At 41.2% G+C, this 16,667-nt stretch overlaps 1 protein-coding gene across 1 annotated transcript in view; it reads right to left on the minus strand.

The window, feature by feature from the left end:
- The window catches only part of PARP2 (poly(ADP-ribose) polymerase 2), an 84,634-nt gene that overhangs the window by 23,726 nt on the left and 44,241 nt on the right, over positions 1-16,667 (minus strand). Inside the window, exon 17 of the mRNA XM_053702233.1 lies at positions 12,940-13,038. Within this exon, the coding sequence (XP_053558208.1) occupies positions 12,940-13,038 (99 nt within the window). The remainder of the gene's footprint in view (positions 1-12,939; positions 13,039-16,667) is intronic.

The raw sequence follows: 16,667 nt of genomic DNA on the forward strand, positions 1-16,667 counted from the left end.
TAAGGCCGATAACTCCGAGACTCTTCGAGCCGAGGAAATAGCCATTAAAAACAGAACTTTCCAAGATAAAAGCTTGATATCAATGGAATGAAGGGGTTCAAACGGAACACCCTGTAAAACGTTAAGAACTAAGTTTAAGCTCCATGGCGGAGCATCAGTTTTAAACACAGGCTTAATCCTGGCCAAAGCCTGACAAAAAGCCTGAACGTCTGGAACTTCTGACAGACGTTTGTGTAAAAGGATGGACAAAGCTGAGATCTGTCCCTTTAACGAACTAGCGGATAAACCCTTTTCTAAACCTTCTTGTAGAAAAGACAATATCCTAGGAATCCTAACCTTACTCCATGAGTAACTCTTGGATTCGCACCAATGCAAGTATTTGCGCCATATTTTATGGTAAATTTTCCTGGTAACAGGCTTCCTAGCCTGTATTAAGGTATCAATCACTGACTCCGAGAATCCACGCTTTGATAGAATCAAGCGTTCAATCTCCATGCAGTCAGCCTCAGAGAAATTAGATTTGGATGTTTGAAAGGACCCTGCACCAGAAGGTCCTGTCTCAGAGGTAGAGACCATGGTGGACAGGACGACATGTCCACTAGGTCTGCATACCAGGTCCTGCGTGGCCACGCAGGCGCTATTAGAATCACCGATGCTCTCTCCTGTTTGATCCTGGCAATCAATCGAGGAAGCATCGGGAAGGGTGGAAACACATAAGCCATGTTGAAGGCCCAAGGTGCTGTCAGAGCATCTATCAGAACCGCTCACGGGTCTCTGGACCTGGATCCGTAACAAGGAACTTTGGCGTTCTGGCGAGACGCCATGAGATCCAGATCTGGTTTGCCCCAACGCCGAAGTATTTGGGCAAAGACCTCCGGATGAAGTTCCCACTCCCCCGGATGAAAAGTCTGGCGACTTAGAAAATCCGCTTCCCAGTTCTCCACGCCTGGGATGTGGTTCACTGATAGGTGGCAAGAGTGAGACTCTGCCCAGTGAATTATCTTTGAGACTTCCATCATCGCTAGGGAACTCCTTGTCCCTCCCTGATGGTTGATGTAAGCCACAGTCGTGATGTTGTCCGACTGAAACCTGATGAACCTCAGAGTTGCTAACTGAGGCCAAGCCAGAAGGGCATTGAAAACTGCTCTTAATTCCAGAATATTTATGGGAAGGAGACTCTCCTCATGAGTCCATGATCCCTGAGTCTTCAGGGAATTCCAGACAGCGCCCCAACCTATCAGGCTGGCGTCTGTTGTTACAATCGTCCAATCTGGCCTGCTGAAGGGCATCCCCTTGGATAGATGTGGCCGAGAGAGCCACCATAGAAGAGAATTTCTGGTCTCTTGATCCAGATTCAGCATAGGGGACAAATCTGAGTAATCCCCATTCCACTGACTTAGCATGCACAATTGCAGTGGTCTGAGATGCAGGCGTGCAAAGGGTACTATGTCCATTGCCGCTACCATTAAACCGATTACCTCCATGCATTGAGCCACTGACGGGTGTGGAATGGAATGAAGGACACGGCAAGCATTTAGAAGCTTTGTTAACCTGTCCTCTGTCAGGTAAATCTTCATTTCTACAGAATCTATAAGAGTCCCTAAGAAGGGAACTCTTGTGAGTGGCAATAGAGAACTCTTTTCTTCGTTCACTTTCCACCCATGTGACCTTAGAAATGCCAGTACTAACTCTGTATGAGACTTGGCAGTTTGAAAACTTGACGCTTGTATCAGAATGTCGTCTAGGTACGGAGCTACCGATATTCCTCGCGGTCTTAGTACCGCCAGAAGAGAACCCAGAACCTTTGTAAAGATTCTTGGAGCAGTAGCTAACCCGAAGGGAAGAGCTACAAACTGGTAATGCCTGTCTAGGAAGGCAAACCTTAGGTACCGGTAATGATCTTTGTGAATCGGTATGTGAAGGTAGGCATCCTTTAAATCCACTGTGGTCATGTACTGACCCTTTTGGATCATGGGTAAGATTGTCCGAATAGTTTCCATTTTGAACGATGGAACTCTTAGGAATTTGTTTAGGATCTTTAAATCCAAGATTGGTCTGAAGGTTCCTTCTTTCTTGGGAACCACAAACAGATTTGAGTAAAACCCTTGTCCGTGTTCCGACCGCGGAACCGGGTGGATCACTCCCATTAGTAAAAGATCTTGTACACAGCGTAGAAACGCCTCTTTCTTTATCTGGTTTGTTGACAACCTTGAAAGATGAAATCTCCCTTTTGGAGGAGAAGCTTTGAAGTCCAGAAGATATCCCTGAGATATGATCTCTAACGCCCAGGGATCCTGGACATCTCTTGCCCAAGCCTGGGCGAAGAGAGAAAGTCTGCCCCCTACTAGATCCGTTTCCGGATTGGGGGCCCTCACTTCATGCTGTCTTAGGGGCAGCAGCAGGTTTTCTGGCCTGCTTGCCCTTGTTCCAAGTCTGGTTAGGTTTCCAGCCCTGTCTGTAGCGAGCAACAGTTCCTTCCTGTTTTGGAGCGGAGGAAGTTGATGCTGCTCCTGCCTTGAAGTTACGAAAGGCACGAAAATTAGACTGTCTAGCCCTTGGTTTGGCTCTGTCTTGAGGTAGGGCATGGCCCTTACCTCCAGTAATGTCAGCGATAATTTCTTTCAAACCGGGCCCGAATAATGTCTGCCCTTTGAAAGGTATGTTAAGCAATTTAGATTTAGAAGTCACATCGGCTGACCAGGATTTTAGCCACAGCGCTCTGCGCGCCTGAATGGCGAATCCGGAATTCTTAGCCGTAAGCTTAGTTAGATGTACTACGGCATCAGAAATAAATGAATTAGCTAGCTTAAGGACTCTAAGCTTGTCTATAATTTCATCCAATGGAACTGAGCTAATGGTCTCTTCTAGAGACTCAAACCAGAATGCCGCCGCAGCCGTGACAGGCGCAATGCATGCGAGGGGTTGTAATATAAAACCTTGTTGAGTAAACATTTTCTTAAGGTAACCCTCTAACTTTTTATCCATTGGATCTGAAAAGGCACAGCTATCCTCCACCGGGATAGTGGTACGCTTAGCCAGAGTAGAAACTGCTCCCTCCACCTTAGGGACCGTCTGCCATAAGTCCCGTGTGGTGGCGTCTATTGGAAACATTTTTCTAAATATAGGAGGGGGGGAAAAGGGTACACCGGGCCTATCCCACTCCTTGGTAATAATCTCTGTAAGCCTCTTAGGTATAGGAAAAACGTCAGTACACGCCGGTACCGCATAGTATCTATCCAGCCTACATAATTTCTCTGGGATTGCAACCGTGTTACAATCATTCAGAGCCGCTAATACCTCCCCTAATAATACACGGAGGTTCTCAAGCTTAAATTTAAAATTTGAAATGTCTGAGTCCAGTCTATTTGGATCAGATCCGTCACCCACAGAATGAAGCTCTCCGTCTTCATGTTCTGCCAATTGTGACGCAGTATCAGACATGGCTCTAACATTATCAGCGTACTCTGTTCTCACCCCAGAGTGGTCGCGTTTACCTCTAAGTTCTGGCAATTTAGATAAAACTTCAGTCATAACATTAGCCATGTCCTGTAAAGTGATTTGTAATGGCCGCCCTGATGTACTTGGCGCCACAATATCACGCACCTCCTGAGCGGGAGATGCAGGTACTGACACGTGAGGAGAGTTAGTCGGCATAACTTTCCCCTCGTTGTCTGGTGAAATTTTCTTGACATGTACAGATTGGCTTTTATTTAAAGTAGCATCAATGCAAATAGTACACAAATTTCTATTGGGCTCCACATTGGCCTTTGAACATATTGCACAAAGAGATTCCTCTGTGTCAGACATGTTTAAACAAACTAGCAATTAGCCTAGCAAGCTTGGAAAATACTTTTCAAATAAATTTACAAGCAATATAAAAAACGTTACTGTGCCTTTAAGAAGCACACAAAACTGTCACAGTTGAAATAACAATGAACCGGATTAGTTATAGAAACCAAATTTTTACGGTAAATGCATTAATTTAGCAAAGGATTGCACCCACTAGCAATTGGATGATTAACCCCTTAATACCAAAAACGGATAACAATTGAAAATATAAACGTTTTTATCACAGTCAAAGCACAGTCTCACAGGTCTGCTGTGAGTGATTACCTCCCTCAAAACTAGTTTTGGAGACCCCTGAGCTCTGTAGAGACGTCCTGGATCATGCAGGGAGAAAAAGGCAGACTGTGACTGAATTTCTACTGCGCAATAAAGCGCCAAAATAGGCCCCTCCCACTCATAATACAACAGTGGGGAAGCTCAGTAAACTGAATTAATTCATAACAAACGACAGCCATGTGGAAAATAACGCCCATAAAATTTTTCACCAAGTACCTCAGAGAAATAAACGATTAACATGCCAGTAAACGTTTTAAAAATAAATTATGAAATGTTATTCAAAAGCCTGCTGCTAGCCGCTCTCACTACAGAATAGGCTAAAGGTTATATGTATACAGTATTTTCTTAGTGAAGTGCCATTCCCCAGAAATACTTCAGTGTAAACATACATACATATCAGCCTGATACCAGTTGCTACTACTGCATTTAAGGCTGTACTTACATTACATCGGTATTAGCAGTATTTTCTCAGTCAATTCCATTCCTTAGAAAATAATATACTGCAACATACCTCCTTGCAGGTGAACCTGCCCGCTGTCCCCTGTTCTGAAGTTACCTCGCTCCTCAGAATGGCCGAGAACAGCAAATGGATCTTAGTTACGTCCGCTAAGATCATACACAAACTCAGGTAGATTCTTCTTCTAATGCTGCCTGAGAAAAAACAACACACTCCGGTGCCGTTTAAAATAACAAACTTTTGATTGAAGAAATAAAAAACTAAGTTTAACAACCACAGTCCTCTCACACGTCCTATCTATTAGTTAGGTGCAAGAGAATGACTGGGTATGACGTAGAGGGGAGGAGCTATATAGCAGCTCTGCTTGGGTGATCCTCTTGCACTTCCTGTTAGGGAGGAGTTATAATCCCATAAGTAATGGATGACCAGTGGACTGACTACACTTAACAGGAGAAATACTATCAATATGAATAGTATGTTAAGTAATCATACAAACAGCTATAAAAAAGCATATGACAAAGCACACATAAAAGTCCAAAGTACACAAAGAAAGAATGTCTGGAAAAGGTGTCAGATCCCTGAAGAGCGTCTGACTTGGTGTAAGCCCCACTCAGATGTACACACGCGACTATGCCACGTGATCAATGGTTTGGACGAATCTGTAACTTCCATTATCCCATTTATTCAGTGGAAAGTTTGAAAGTTGTTAGTAGGAGCGAGGAAAGAAGCGTGTGCATGGGATAGTGGAAGTTACAGATTCGTCCAAACCATTGATCACGTGGCATAGTCGCTACAGGCTGCTGAAAGTTTCTCTTTGATCTAACTGGAGAATCGAAGGAGCCATTACAATATAGATATCCAGTTCCATGCTCTGGGAGGTGCCAAGTTGTTGACTGATACGATTTATTAAAAAAAGTTAAGTTTTAAAACCAACACACAGTACATTTTGTATAGAACTTACCTCAATACAAGTGTGCCATATTATGCCTCTTTTCTTTCTCTTTATTTACTAAGGCCCGATACTATTTATCTTACCTCATATGGTTTTGAGGGCATTTGAAGTAAGTGTACATCTGAGTGAGGCTTACACCAAGACAGACGCTCTTCAGGGATCTTTGTGTACTTTTATGTGTGCTTTGTCATATGTTTTTTATACCTGTTTGTACTATTACTTAACATACTATTCATATTGACAGTATTTTTGTATAGCGCCATCCCGCCTCTTGTTGAGCATTTACATAAATATATATATATATATATAATCATATACATATATATTTAAAAATGCTGTGCTACATGCCCCCTTCCCATGCCTTTAAAAGTATAAATCTTGTTTTTCGGGAGGCGGAGCTAACGAGTAAGCTGAGTGGCAGCGTTTCATGTGAGCTCTGTTAAGATAATTAGATAAACATCATATAGCGCCATCCTGCCTCTTAGGGACAGGCAGCTATTCGCTTTAGTTTTCCACCTAAAGTATCAGGTGCGAGTTCCTCTCTTGCAAGGTACTCGCGTAAGAAGCGCTAGTGGGGTTTAACAGTGGATTCATTCCCTGTCATTCTGCTTGTTTTGTACAGTATATATAGTTATGTGTTTTTATATGTATATAGACATATTAACACATAAATATATATGTATATAATCATATACATACATATTTACATTGCGGTCTATGGGAACACACAGTTCCCATAGACTGCAATATAAAGGCACTTTTCAGTGCCGCTTTTTTTCTAACACCCCACTCCCACTATCTTTAGACACCAAAAACTGCCTAGTGCAGTTGTTTTTAATAAAATAATAAAAAAAACCCAGAATTTATGCTTACCTGATAAATTACTTTCTCCAACGGTGTGTCCGGTCCACGGCGTCATCCTTACTTGTGGGATATTCTCTTCCCCAACAGGAAATGGCAAAGAGTCCCAGCAAAGCTGGTCACATGATCCCTCCTAGGCTCCGCCCACCCCAGTCATTCGACCGACGGACAGGAGGAAATATATATAGGAGAAACCATATGATACCGTGGTGACTGTAGTTAGAGAAAATAATTCATCAGACCTGATTAAAAAACCAGGGCGGGCCGTGGACCGGACACACCGTTGGAGAAAGTAATTTATCAGGTAAGCATAGATTCTGTTTTCTCCAACATTGGTGTGTCCGGTCCACGGCGTCATCCTTACTTGTGGGAACCAATACCAAAGCTTTAGGACACGGATGAAGGGAGGGAGCAAATCAGGTCACCTAAACGGAAGGAACCACAGCTTACAAAACTTTTCTCCCAAAAATAGCCTCCGAAGAAGCAAAAGTATCAAATTTGTAAAATTTGGCAAAAGTGTGCAGTGAAGACCAAGTCGCTGCCTTACATATCTGGTCAACAGAAGCCTTGTTCTTGAAGGCCCATGTGGAAGCCACAGCCCTAGTGGAGTGAGCTGTGATTCTTTCAGGAGGCTGCCGTCCGGCAGTCTCATAAGCCAATCGGATGATGCTTTTAAGCCAAAAGGAAAGAGAGGTAGAAGTCGCTTTTTGACCTCTCCTTTTACCAGAATAAACAACAAACAAGGAAGATGTTTGTCTGAAATCTTTAGTAGCCTCTAAATAGAACTTTAGAGCACGGACAACGTCCAAATTGTGTAACAAACGTTCCTTCTTTGAAACTGGATTCGGACACAAAGAAGGTACAACTATCTCCTGGTTAATATTTTTGTTAGAAACAACTTTAGGAAGAAAACCAGGCTTAGTACGCAAAACCACCTTATCTGCATGGAACACCAGATAAGGAGGAGAACACTGCAGAGCAGATAACTCTGAAACTCTTCTAGCAGAAGAAATTGCAACCAAAAACAAAACTTTCCAAGATAGTAACTTAATATCTATGGAATGTAAGGGTTCAAACGGAACCCCTTGAAGAACTGAAAGAACTAGATTTAGACTCCAGGGAGGAGTCAAAGGTCTGTAAACAGGCTTGATCCTAACCAGAGCCTGAACAAATGCTTGAACATCTGGCACAGCTGCCAGTCTTTTGTGTAGTAAGACAGATAAAGCAGAGATCTGTCCCTTTAGGGAACTTGCAGATAATCCTTTCTCCAAACCTTCTTGAAGAAAGGAGAGAATCTTAGGAATTTTTATCTTATTCCATGGGAATCCTTTGGATTCACACCAACAGATATATTTTTTCCATATTTTATGGTAAATTTTTCTAGTTACAGGTTTTCTGGCCTGAACCAGAGTATCTATCACCGAATCTGAAAACTCACGCTTTGATAGAATCAAGCGTTCAATCTCCAAGCCGTCAGTTGGAGGGCGACCAGATTTGGGTGTTCGAATGGACCTTGAACAAGAAGGTCCTGTCTCAAAGGTAGCTTCCATGGTGGAGCCGATGACATATTCACCAGGTCTGCATACCAAGTCCTGCGTGGCCACGCAGGAGCTATCAAGATCACCGAGGCCCTCTCCTGATTGATCCTGGCTACCAGCCTGGGAATGAGAGGAAACGGTGGGAATACGTAAGCTAGGTTGAAAGTCCAAGGTGCTACTAGTGCATCTACTAGAGTCGCCTTGGGATCCCTGGATCTGGACCCGTAGCAAGGAACCTTGAAGTTCTGACGAGACGCCATCAGATCCATGTCTGGAATGCCCCATAATTGAGTTATTTGGGCAAAGATTTCCGGATGGAGTTCCCACTCCCCCGGATGAAATGTCTGACGACTCAGAAAATCCGCTTCCCAATTTTCCACTCCTGGGATGTGGATCGCAGACAAGTGGCAGGAGTGATCCTCCGCCCATTGAATTATTTTGGTCACTTCTTTCATCGCCAGGGAACTCTTTGTTCCCCCTTGATGATTGATATAAGCAACAGTCGTCATGTTGTCTGATTGGAACCTTATGAATTTGGCCTTTGCTAGTTGAGGCCAAGCTCTGAGAGCATTGAATATCGCTCTCAGTTCCAGAATGTTTATCGGGAGAAGAGACTCTTCCCGAGACCATAGACCCTGAGCTTTCAGGGATTCCCAGACCGCACCCCAGCCCACTAGACTGGCGTCGGTCGTGACAATGACCCACTCTGGCCTGCGGAAGCTCATTCCCTGGGACAGATGGTCCAGGGTCAGCCACCAACGGAGTGAATCTCTGGTCTTTTGATCTACTTGAATCATTGGAGACAAGTCTGTATAATCCCCATTCCACTGTTTGAGCATGCACAGTTGTAATGGTCTTAGATGAATTCGTGCAAAAAGAACTATGTCCATTGTTGCAACCATCAATCCTATTACTTCCATGCACTGCGCTATGGAAGGACGAGGAACAGAATGAAGCACTTGACAAGAGCTTAGAAGTTTTGATTTTCTGACCTCTGTCAGAAAAATCCTCATTTCTAAGGAATCTATTATTGTTCCCAAGAAGGGAACTCTTGTTGACGGGGACAGAGAACTCTTTTCTTTGTTCACCTTCCATCCGTGAGATGTGAGAAAGGCTAGAACGATGTCCGTATGAGCCTTTGCCTTTGACAGGGACGACGCTTGTATTAGAATGTCGTCCAAGTAAGGTACTACTGCAATGCCCCTTGGTCTTAGAACCGCTAGAAGGGACCCTAGCACCTTTGTGAAAATCCTTGGAGCAGTGGCTAATCCGAATGGAAGAGCCACAAACTGGTAATGTTTGTCCAGAAAAGCGAACCTTAGGAACTGATGATGTTCCTTGTGGATAGGGATATATAGGTACGCATCCTTTAGATCCACGGTAGTCATAAATTGACTTTCCTGGATGGTGGGTAGAATCGTTCGAATAGTTTCCATTTTGAACGATGGTACCCTGAGAAATTTGTTTAGGATCTTCAAATCCAAAATTGGTCTGAACGTTCCCTCTTTTTTGGGAACTACGAACAGATTGGAATAAAATCCCATTCCTTGTTCCTTTATTGGAACTGGGTGTATCACTCCCATCTTTAACAGGTCTTCTACACAATGTAAGAATGCCTGTCTCTTTATTTGGTTTGAGGATAAGTGAGACTTGTGGAACCTTCCCCTTGGGGGTAGTTCCTTGAATTCCAGGAGATAACCTTGAGAAACTATTTCTAGCGCCCAAGGATCCTGAACATCTCTTGCCCAAGCCTGAGCAAAGAGAGAGAGTCTGCCCCCCACCAGATCCGGTCCCGGATCGGGGGCTACTCCTTCATGCTGTCTTGTTAGCAGTGGCAGGTTTCTTGGCCTGCTTACCTTTGTTCCAGCCTTGCATTGGTTTCCAGGCTGGTTTGGGTTGTGAGGCATTACCCTCTTGCTTAAAGGATGCAGAATTAGAGGCTGGTCCATTTCTGCGAAAGGGACGAAAATTAGGCTTATTTTTAGCCTTAAAAGACCTATCCTGTGGAAGGGCGTGGCCCTTTCCCCCAGTGATGTCTGAAATAATCTCTTTCAAATCAGGTCCAAATAAAGTTTTACCTTTGAAAGGAATGTTAAGTAATTTTGTCTTGGATGACACATCCGCTGACCAAGACTATAGCCAAAGCGCTCTGCGCGCCACAATAGCAAACCCTGAATTTTTCGCCGCTAATTTTGCTAATTGCAAAGCGGCATCTAAAATAAAAGAGTTAGCCAATTTAAGTGCGTGAACTCTGTCCATAACCTCCTCATATGGAGTTTCTCTACTGAGCGACTTTTCTAGTTCCTCGAACCAGAACCACGCTGCCGTAGTGACAGGAACAATGCATGAAATTGGTTGTAGAAGGTAGCCTTGCTGTACAAAAATCTTTTTAAGCAAACCTTCCAATTTTTTATCCATAGGATCTTTGAAAGCACAACTATCTTCGATAGGAATAGTAGTGCGTTTGTTTAGAGTAGAAACTGCCCCCTCGACCTTGGGGACTGTCTGCCATAAGTCCTTTCTGGGGTCGACCATAGGAAATAATTTCTTAAATATAGGGGGAGGAACAAAAGGTATGCCGGGCTTTTCCCACTCTTTATTTACTATGTCCGCCACCCGCTTGGGTATAGGAAAAGCGTCGGGGGGCACCGGAACCTCTAGGAACCTGTCCATCTTGCATAATTTCTCTGGAATGACCAAATTGTCACAATCATCCAGAGTAGATAACACCTCCTTAAGCAGTGCGCGGAGATGTTCTAATTTAAATTTAAATGTCACAACATCAGGTTCAGCTTGATGAGAAATTTTTCCTGAATCTGAAATTTCTCCCTCAGACAAAACCTCCCTCATGGCCCCTTCAGATTGGTGTGAGGGTATGACAGAACAATTATCATCAGCGTCCTCTTGCTCTTCAGTGTTTAAAACAGAGCAATCGCGCTTTCTCTGATAAGTAGGCATTTTGGATAAAAGATTTGCTATGGAGTTATCCATTACAGCCGTTAATTGTTGCATGGTAATAAGTATTGGCGCACTAGATGTACTAGGGGCCTCCTGCATGGGCAAAACTGGTGTAGACACAGTAGGAGATGATGTAGTATCATGTTTACTCCCCTCATTTGAGGAATCATCTTGGGCAATATCATTATTTGTGGCAGTACTGTCCTTACTTTGTTTGGACGCTATGGCACAATTATCACATAAATTTAAATGGGGAGACACATTGGCTTTCATACATATAGAACATAGCTTATCTGAAGGTATAGACATGTTAAACAGGCTTAAACTTGTCAACAATGCACAAAAAACGTTTTAAAATAAAACCGTTACTGTCACTTTAAATTTCAAACAGAAAACACTTTATTACTGAATATGTGAAAAAGTATGAAGGAATTGTTCAAAAATTACCAAATTTTCACCACAGTGTCTTAAAGCCTTAAAAGTATTGCACACCAAATTTCAGAGCCGTTTTTCGATTTAACCCCTATACAGTCCCAGATACAGTCTTTGCTAAGACCCAACCAAGCCCTGAGGGGAATACGATACCAAATGACGCCTTCTAAAAGCTTTTTCAGAGATTCTTAGATCCACACACATGCATCTGCATGCCCTGTTCTCAAAAAACAACTGCGCATTAATGGCGCGAAAATGAGGCTCAGTCTATGACTAGAAAGGCCCCCTGACTGAAAAAGGTGTCCAATACAGTGCCTGCCGTTTTATAAACGTTCCCCAAGATTATAAATGTCAATTGTTAGCCTAAATTTGAATAATATGCACAAATAAAGCAATCGATTTAGCCCATAAAAATGTCTACCAGTTTTTTAGCCCATAATAAGCCCTTTATTCTGTTTGTTTTTGACTAAGAAAATGGCTTACCGGTCCCCATGAGGGGAAATGACAGCCTTCCAGCATTACACAGTCTTGTTAGAAATATGGCTAGTCATACCTTAAGCAGAAAAGTCTGCTAACTGTTTCCCCCAACTGAAGTTACTTCATCTCAACAGTCCTATGTGGAAACAGCAACCGATTTTAGTTACTGTCTGCTAAAATCATCTTCCTCTTACAAACAGAAATCTTCATCCTTTTCTGTTTCAGAGTAAATAGTACATACCAGCACTATTTTAAAATAACAAACACTTGATAGAAGAATAAAAACTACATTTAAACACCAAAAAACTCTTAACCATCTCCGTGGAGATGTTGCCTGTGCAACGGCAAAGAGAATGACTGGGGTGGGCGGAGCCTAGGAGGGATCATGTGACCAGCTTTGCTGGGACTCTTTGCCATTTCCTGTTGGGGAAGAGAATATCCCACAAGTAAGGATGACGCCGTGGACCGGACACACCAATGTTGGAGAAAAGCTACATTTTTTTTAATTAAAAACTACAATGCCCTCTATTTTGAGGGCATTTGGGGCACTTTTAGAAAATTAACCAAAAATCTAATCTCTAGTTAATTTTCAGAGCGCTAATTTATAACTAGCCACTTGTAATGGCTGGTTAATTATAGCGCTCCCGCAAACGGGCAAATTTGCCCGTTTGTGCGGGCGCAATAATTTAGCGTTCAACTTGTAATCTAGCCCTAAATGTGTTGTGTGTGGAATTACTCATTGTCTATCCCCTACACCCTCCTTCTTGGTGTGGAGTCAAAGAGTTGTTCTTAAATCACAATCTCTTTCATCCCACAATTCACTTAAATGTAAAAAATTACAAAGCTTTCGTCTGCTTTTATCCAGTATAGGAGCACAATACATTGAGGTAAAAAGTGTGATTGAACTGGCTTTGGTTGAAGAAAAACTCTGTGATGCAGTTTAAAAAAAAAAAAAAAAAGCCATGCCAGAAGGGAATGTTCTGAGAATATTAGCAGCGGACTTGGAGTATAAAGAAATCTTTATTTTTATAAGGTGAAGCTGTCATAGTATTTGTGCACATGCTACACAATGATCTGAAATAATTGTCAATGTTTACTATCCCCTTAAAAGAATATTTATAAAGATAAGCATGCGATGTTACCTCTGATAGCAGTAGTAGTCCCACATTCTTTTCACGTGATGAGAAACAATAATTTGCACTTTTTGAAGACACATCAGCAAAATATATACCTTTTCCAAACTAAGGGTTAAATAAAAATAAGAGTACAATTGGTAACACATAATTAAAGTCCACAACTACTATTTTACATACTAAAAGATCACACTGTTGTTATTCAAAATCGTTATTTTAGTAGATACTGAATATCTTTGACTGATCCTTCAATATAGAAATATATTTAGAAATTAGACCCTTGCATAAGTAAATATGCATTTTTAAACAACTATGGTATGCATTATATATAAAGACATATACAAATGAATTTTACATACGTCTAGATTCCAGATTTAAAAGGGACAGTCTACACCAACATTTTTATTGTTTAAAAAGATAGATAATGCCTTTACTACCCATTCCCCAGTTTTTCACAACCAACTTTGTTATATTATTATATACTTTAAAAGCTCTAAATGTCTGCCTGTTTCTAAGCCACTACAGACAGCCACTTATCACATGCTTTTTTATTAGCTTTTCACAACAGGAGACTGCTAATTCATATACATAACATTGTGCTCTCTACTGTGGAATTGTGCAAGACACAGCACTAATTGGCTAAAATGCAGGTCAATAGATAATAAATAAATAGCGTGTGTTAAGGAGGCTGTCAGAAGATTCTTCGATACAAGGTAATCACAGAGGTAAAGTATTTTATTATAACCATTATAAAGGGATTAGCTATCTTTTTAAACAATACAAATTCTGGAGTTGACTGTCCCTTTAAGATACAAATACAGCAAGACATACAAAATATTCACCTACACACTGCCAAATAAACTGGGTTAATATTAAGGCAGAAATGCAAACATTTTCAGTAGAAACAGGAAATCCCCCTTCTCCCACTCCCTTCATGTGCTAGAATTTAATGTTGAATATAACATTCAAATGTTCCTACCTACTTTACTCTTCTCTCTTTTTTTAAATGCATTCTCTTTATGAATCATGGAGCTTTAATTCTGACTTTACTGCCCCTCTAAATTGGAAACTGCACCTTAATGAAGGACCATGGCTATGGCATGAATCAATCCCCTAAAATGAGAATTAGTCTATAGTAGAAATGGATCTCTGACTAGCTAAAAAAAACTGTTGTTCAAATGATGGAAAAGTCTAAAAGGGATACATAAGATTAGAATTCCTCAAGGATGAAAAATCATCAGATTTAAGATACAAAGGAATCAACAAAAAGGATATAAACTAAGAAGAAAGAAGCTCATGGGTCCTCCAAAGAATATGTAATAAAAAAAACTGCTGATTACCTCTCCCTGAAACTTGGAAATGGTGATCAGGATTCAATAGTCTCAATAACCTTTCTGGCTGGGCAGTGAGTCTAGATAAAATAACTGATGACATAACTTAGGGGTGGGGAAGCTGCTCACATGCCAGTGCCCTACCACCACTAGACACAAAGGAAGCCCTGAAGGGACCTTCCTGGGACAGTGTGTAGCGGGATTTGTCTCCAAGTCAACAACTATTCACTTATGATTCCTCCCAGGGACCCTCCTAAACAAATGAGATAATAGAAGCTTATTGGAACGTTGTTTAAAACTGTATGCTCTATCTGAATGATGAAGGAACATTTTTGAGTTTCATGTCCCTTTAAAGTTGAGCACCAGAAAGAGATGTTGAAAGGAGACACTTACCTCTCAGATATTTGAGACACTTCCTTCATAGTTAGGGAACAGCAAGCTCCCTCCTGAAGAATAATGTAAGGCACTATTGTAACATTGTCTGAAATAAGATAAGACTCCAATTACAACAAAGGCCAAGACAGAAGGGCTCTGACAACAGCACAGAGTTCTAGAACATTAATTGGCAACCTTTATGCTTCAACCTCGCCTCCCGAGGAAACCAAATCCCTTGTGTCCTCTGAGCCCCAAATGACCCCCTAAACCTGAAAAACTTGCACCTGTAAAGATTACAGTTCAAATAGAACCTGCAAAAGAAGACCCTGCATAATAAGCTCAAGATTCAGCCACCAAGATAGAGACCGACTTGTCCTGAGATTTAGCTAAATCTCTAGAAACAGCAGAGTACGATCCTTGCACCATAAATAAGAAATTCTACTAAATGTAAACGAAACATCTAGGCAAGGATATACCACAATACCCTGAATTCTGATTACAGACAAAAGGGTACCCCGAACCTTAGAGAAGATCCTGGGAGCTGTAGCCAGGCCAAACAGATGAGCAACAAAGAATTTGTCTAGAAAGACAAACCATTTAACTGATAATGTTTCCTGTGACTTGCAACATAAAGGAAAACATCCTTTCAGAGCCTTCAGATCCAAACTAGCCTAAAAATTCCATCCTTCCTTGGATTAATAAAGAGATTTGAATAAAATCCCATCCCATGTTTCAACAAAAGGTACAGATACAATCACTCCCATAGATACTAGATCTGAAACTGACCGAAAAAAAACCTATTCAGACAAAAAAAAAGAGAGTAGAAAATTAACCATTTTTGGTTCAGCACCTGGGTAACACTTGCTAATTGGTGGCTACATTTAGACACTATTCAGCAAGCGCTTCCCGGGTGCTGAACCAAAAATAATCCGGCTCCTAAGCTTACATTCTTTCTTTTCCAAATAAAGATATATTCATTAAAATTATGGTGGAGATGGAAGTTTGAGATTAAAATCCTCTATGCCTCAAAAGTAAATCAATAAAAAAAAATTGCATAGGAAATTAGCATATCTAGGCAAGTATCCCCGCTTGCTTCTCCCCAGTAAAACTCCATACAGATACAATCACTCCCATAGATACTAGATCTGAAACTGACCGAAAAAAAACCTATTCAGACAAAAAAAAAGAGTGGAAAATTAACCATTTTTGGTTCAGCACCTGGGTAACACTTGCTAATTGGTGGCTACATTTAGACACTATTCAGCAAGCGCTTCCCGGGTGCTGAACCAAAAATAATCCGGCTCCTAAGCTTACATTCTTTCTTTTCCAAATAAAGATATATTCATTAAAATTATGGTGGAGATGAAAGTTTGAGATTAAAATCCTCTATGTCTCAAAAGTAAATCAATAAAAAAAAAAATGCATAAGAAATTAGCATATCTAGGCAAGTATCCCCGCTTGCTTCTCCCCAGTAAAACTCCATATACATTGTTACCAATGCACAAGAGGATTCTGGGTAAAATATGCAAAATCTCAGACTATATGCTTCAAATACTGTTTTAACACAGCAATCCCTTAATAGGGTGATTGCAGCAAATACATAAACCACTGCTAGTCAGCCTGTTTTGTTCTTATTAGAACTCTTCAGTAGCAGATAGATTTCTGATTACTGTAAGTAAAGTTCATTTCAGGGTTAAATCAAAAATCATTAAAATTATGGTGGAGATAAAAGTTTGAGATTAAAATCCTCTATGTCTCAAAAGTAAATCAATAAAAAAAAATGCATAGGAAATTAGCATATCTAGGCAAGTATCCCCGCTTGCTTCTCCCCAGTAAAACTCCATATACATTGTTACCAATGCACAAGAGGATTCTGGGTAAAATATGCAAAATCTCAGACTTTATGCTTCAAATACTGTTTTAACACAGCAATCCCTTAATAGGGTGATTGCAGCAAATACATAAACCACTGCTAGTCAGCCTGTTTTGTTCTTATTAGAACTCTTCAGTAGCAGATAGATTTCTGATTAC

This window comes from Bombina bombina, chromosome 2, assembly GCF_027579735.1.
Source record: "Bombina bombina isolate aBomBom1 chromosome 2, aBomBom1.pri, whole genome shotgun sequence".
NCBI lineage: Eukaryota > Metazoa > Chordata > Amphibia > Anura > Bombinatoridae > Bombina > Bombina bombina.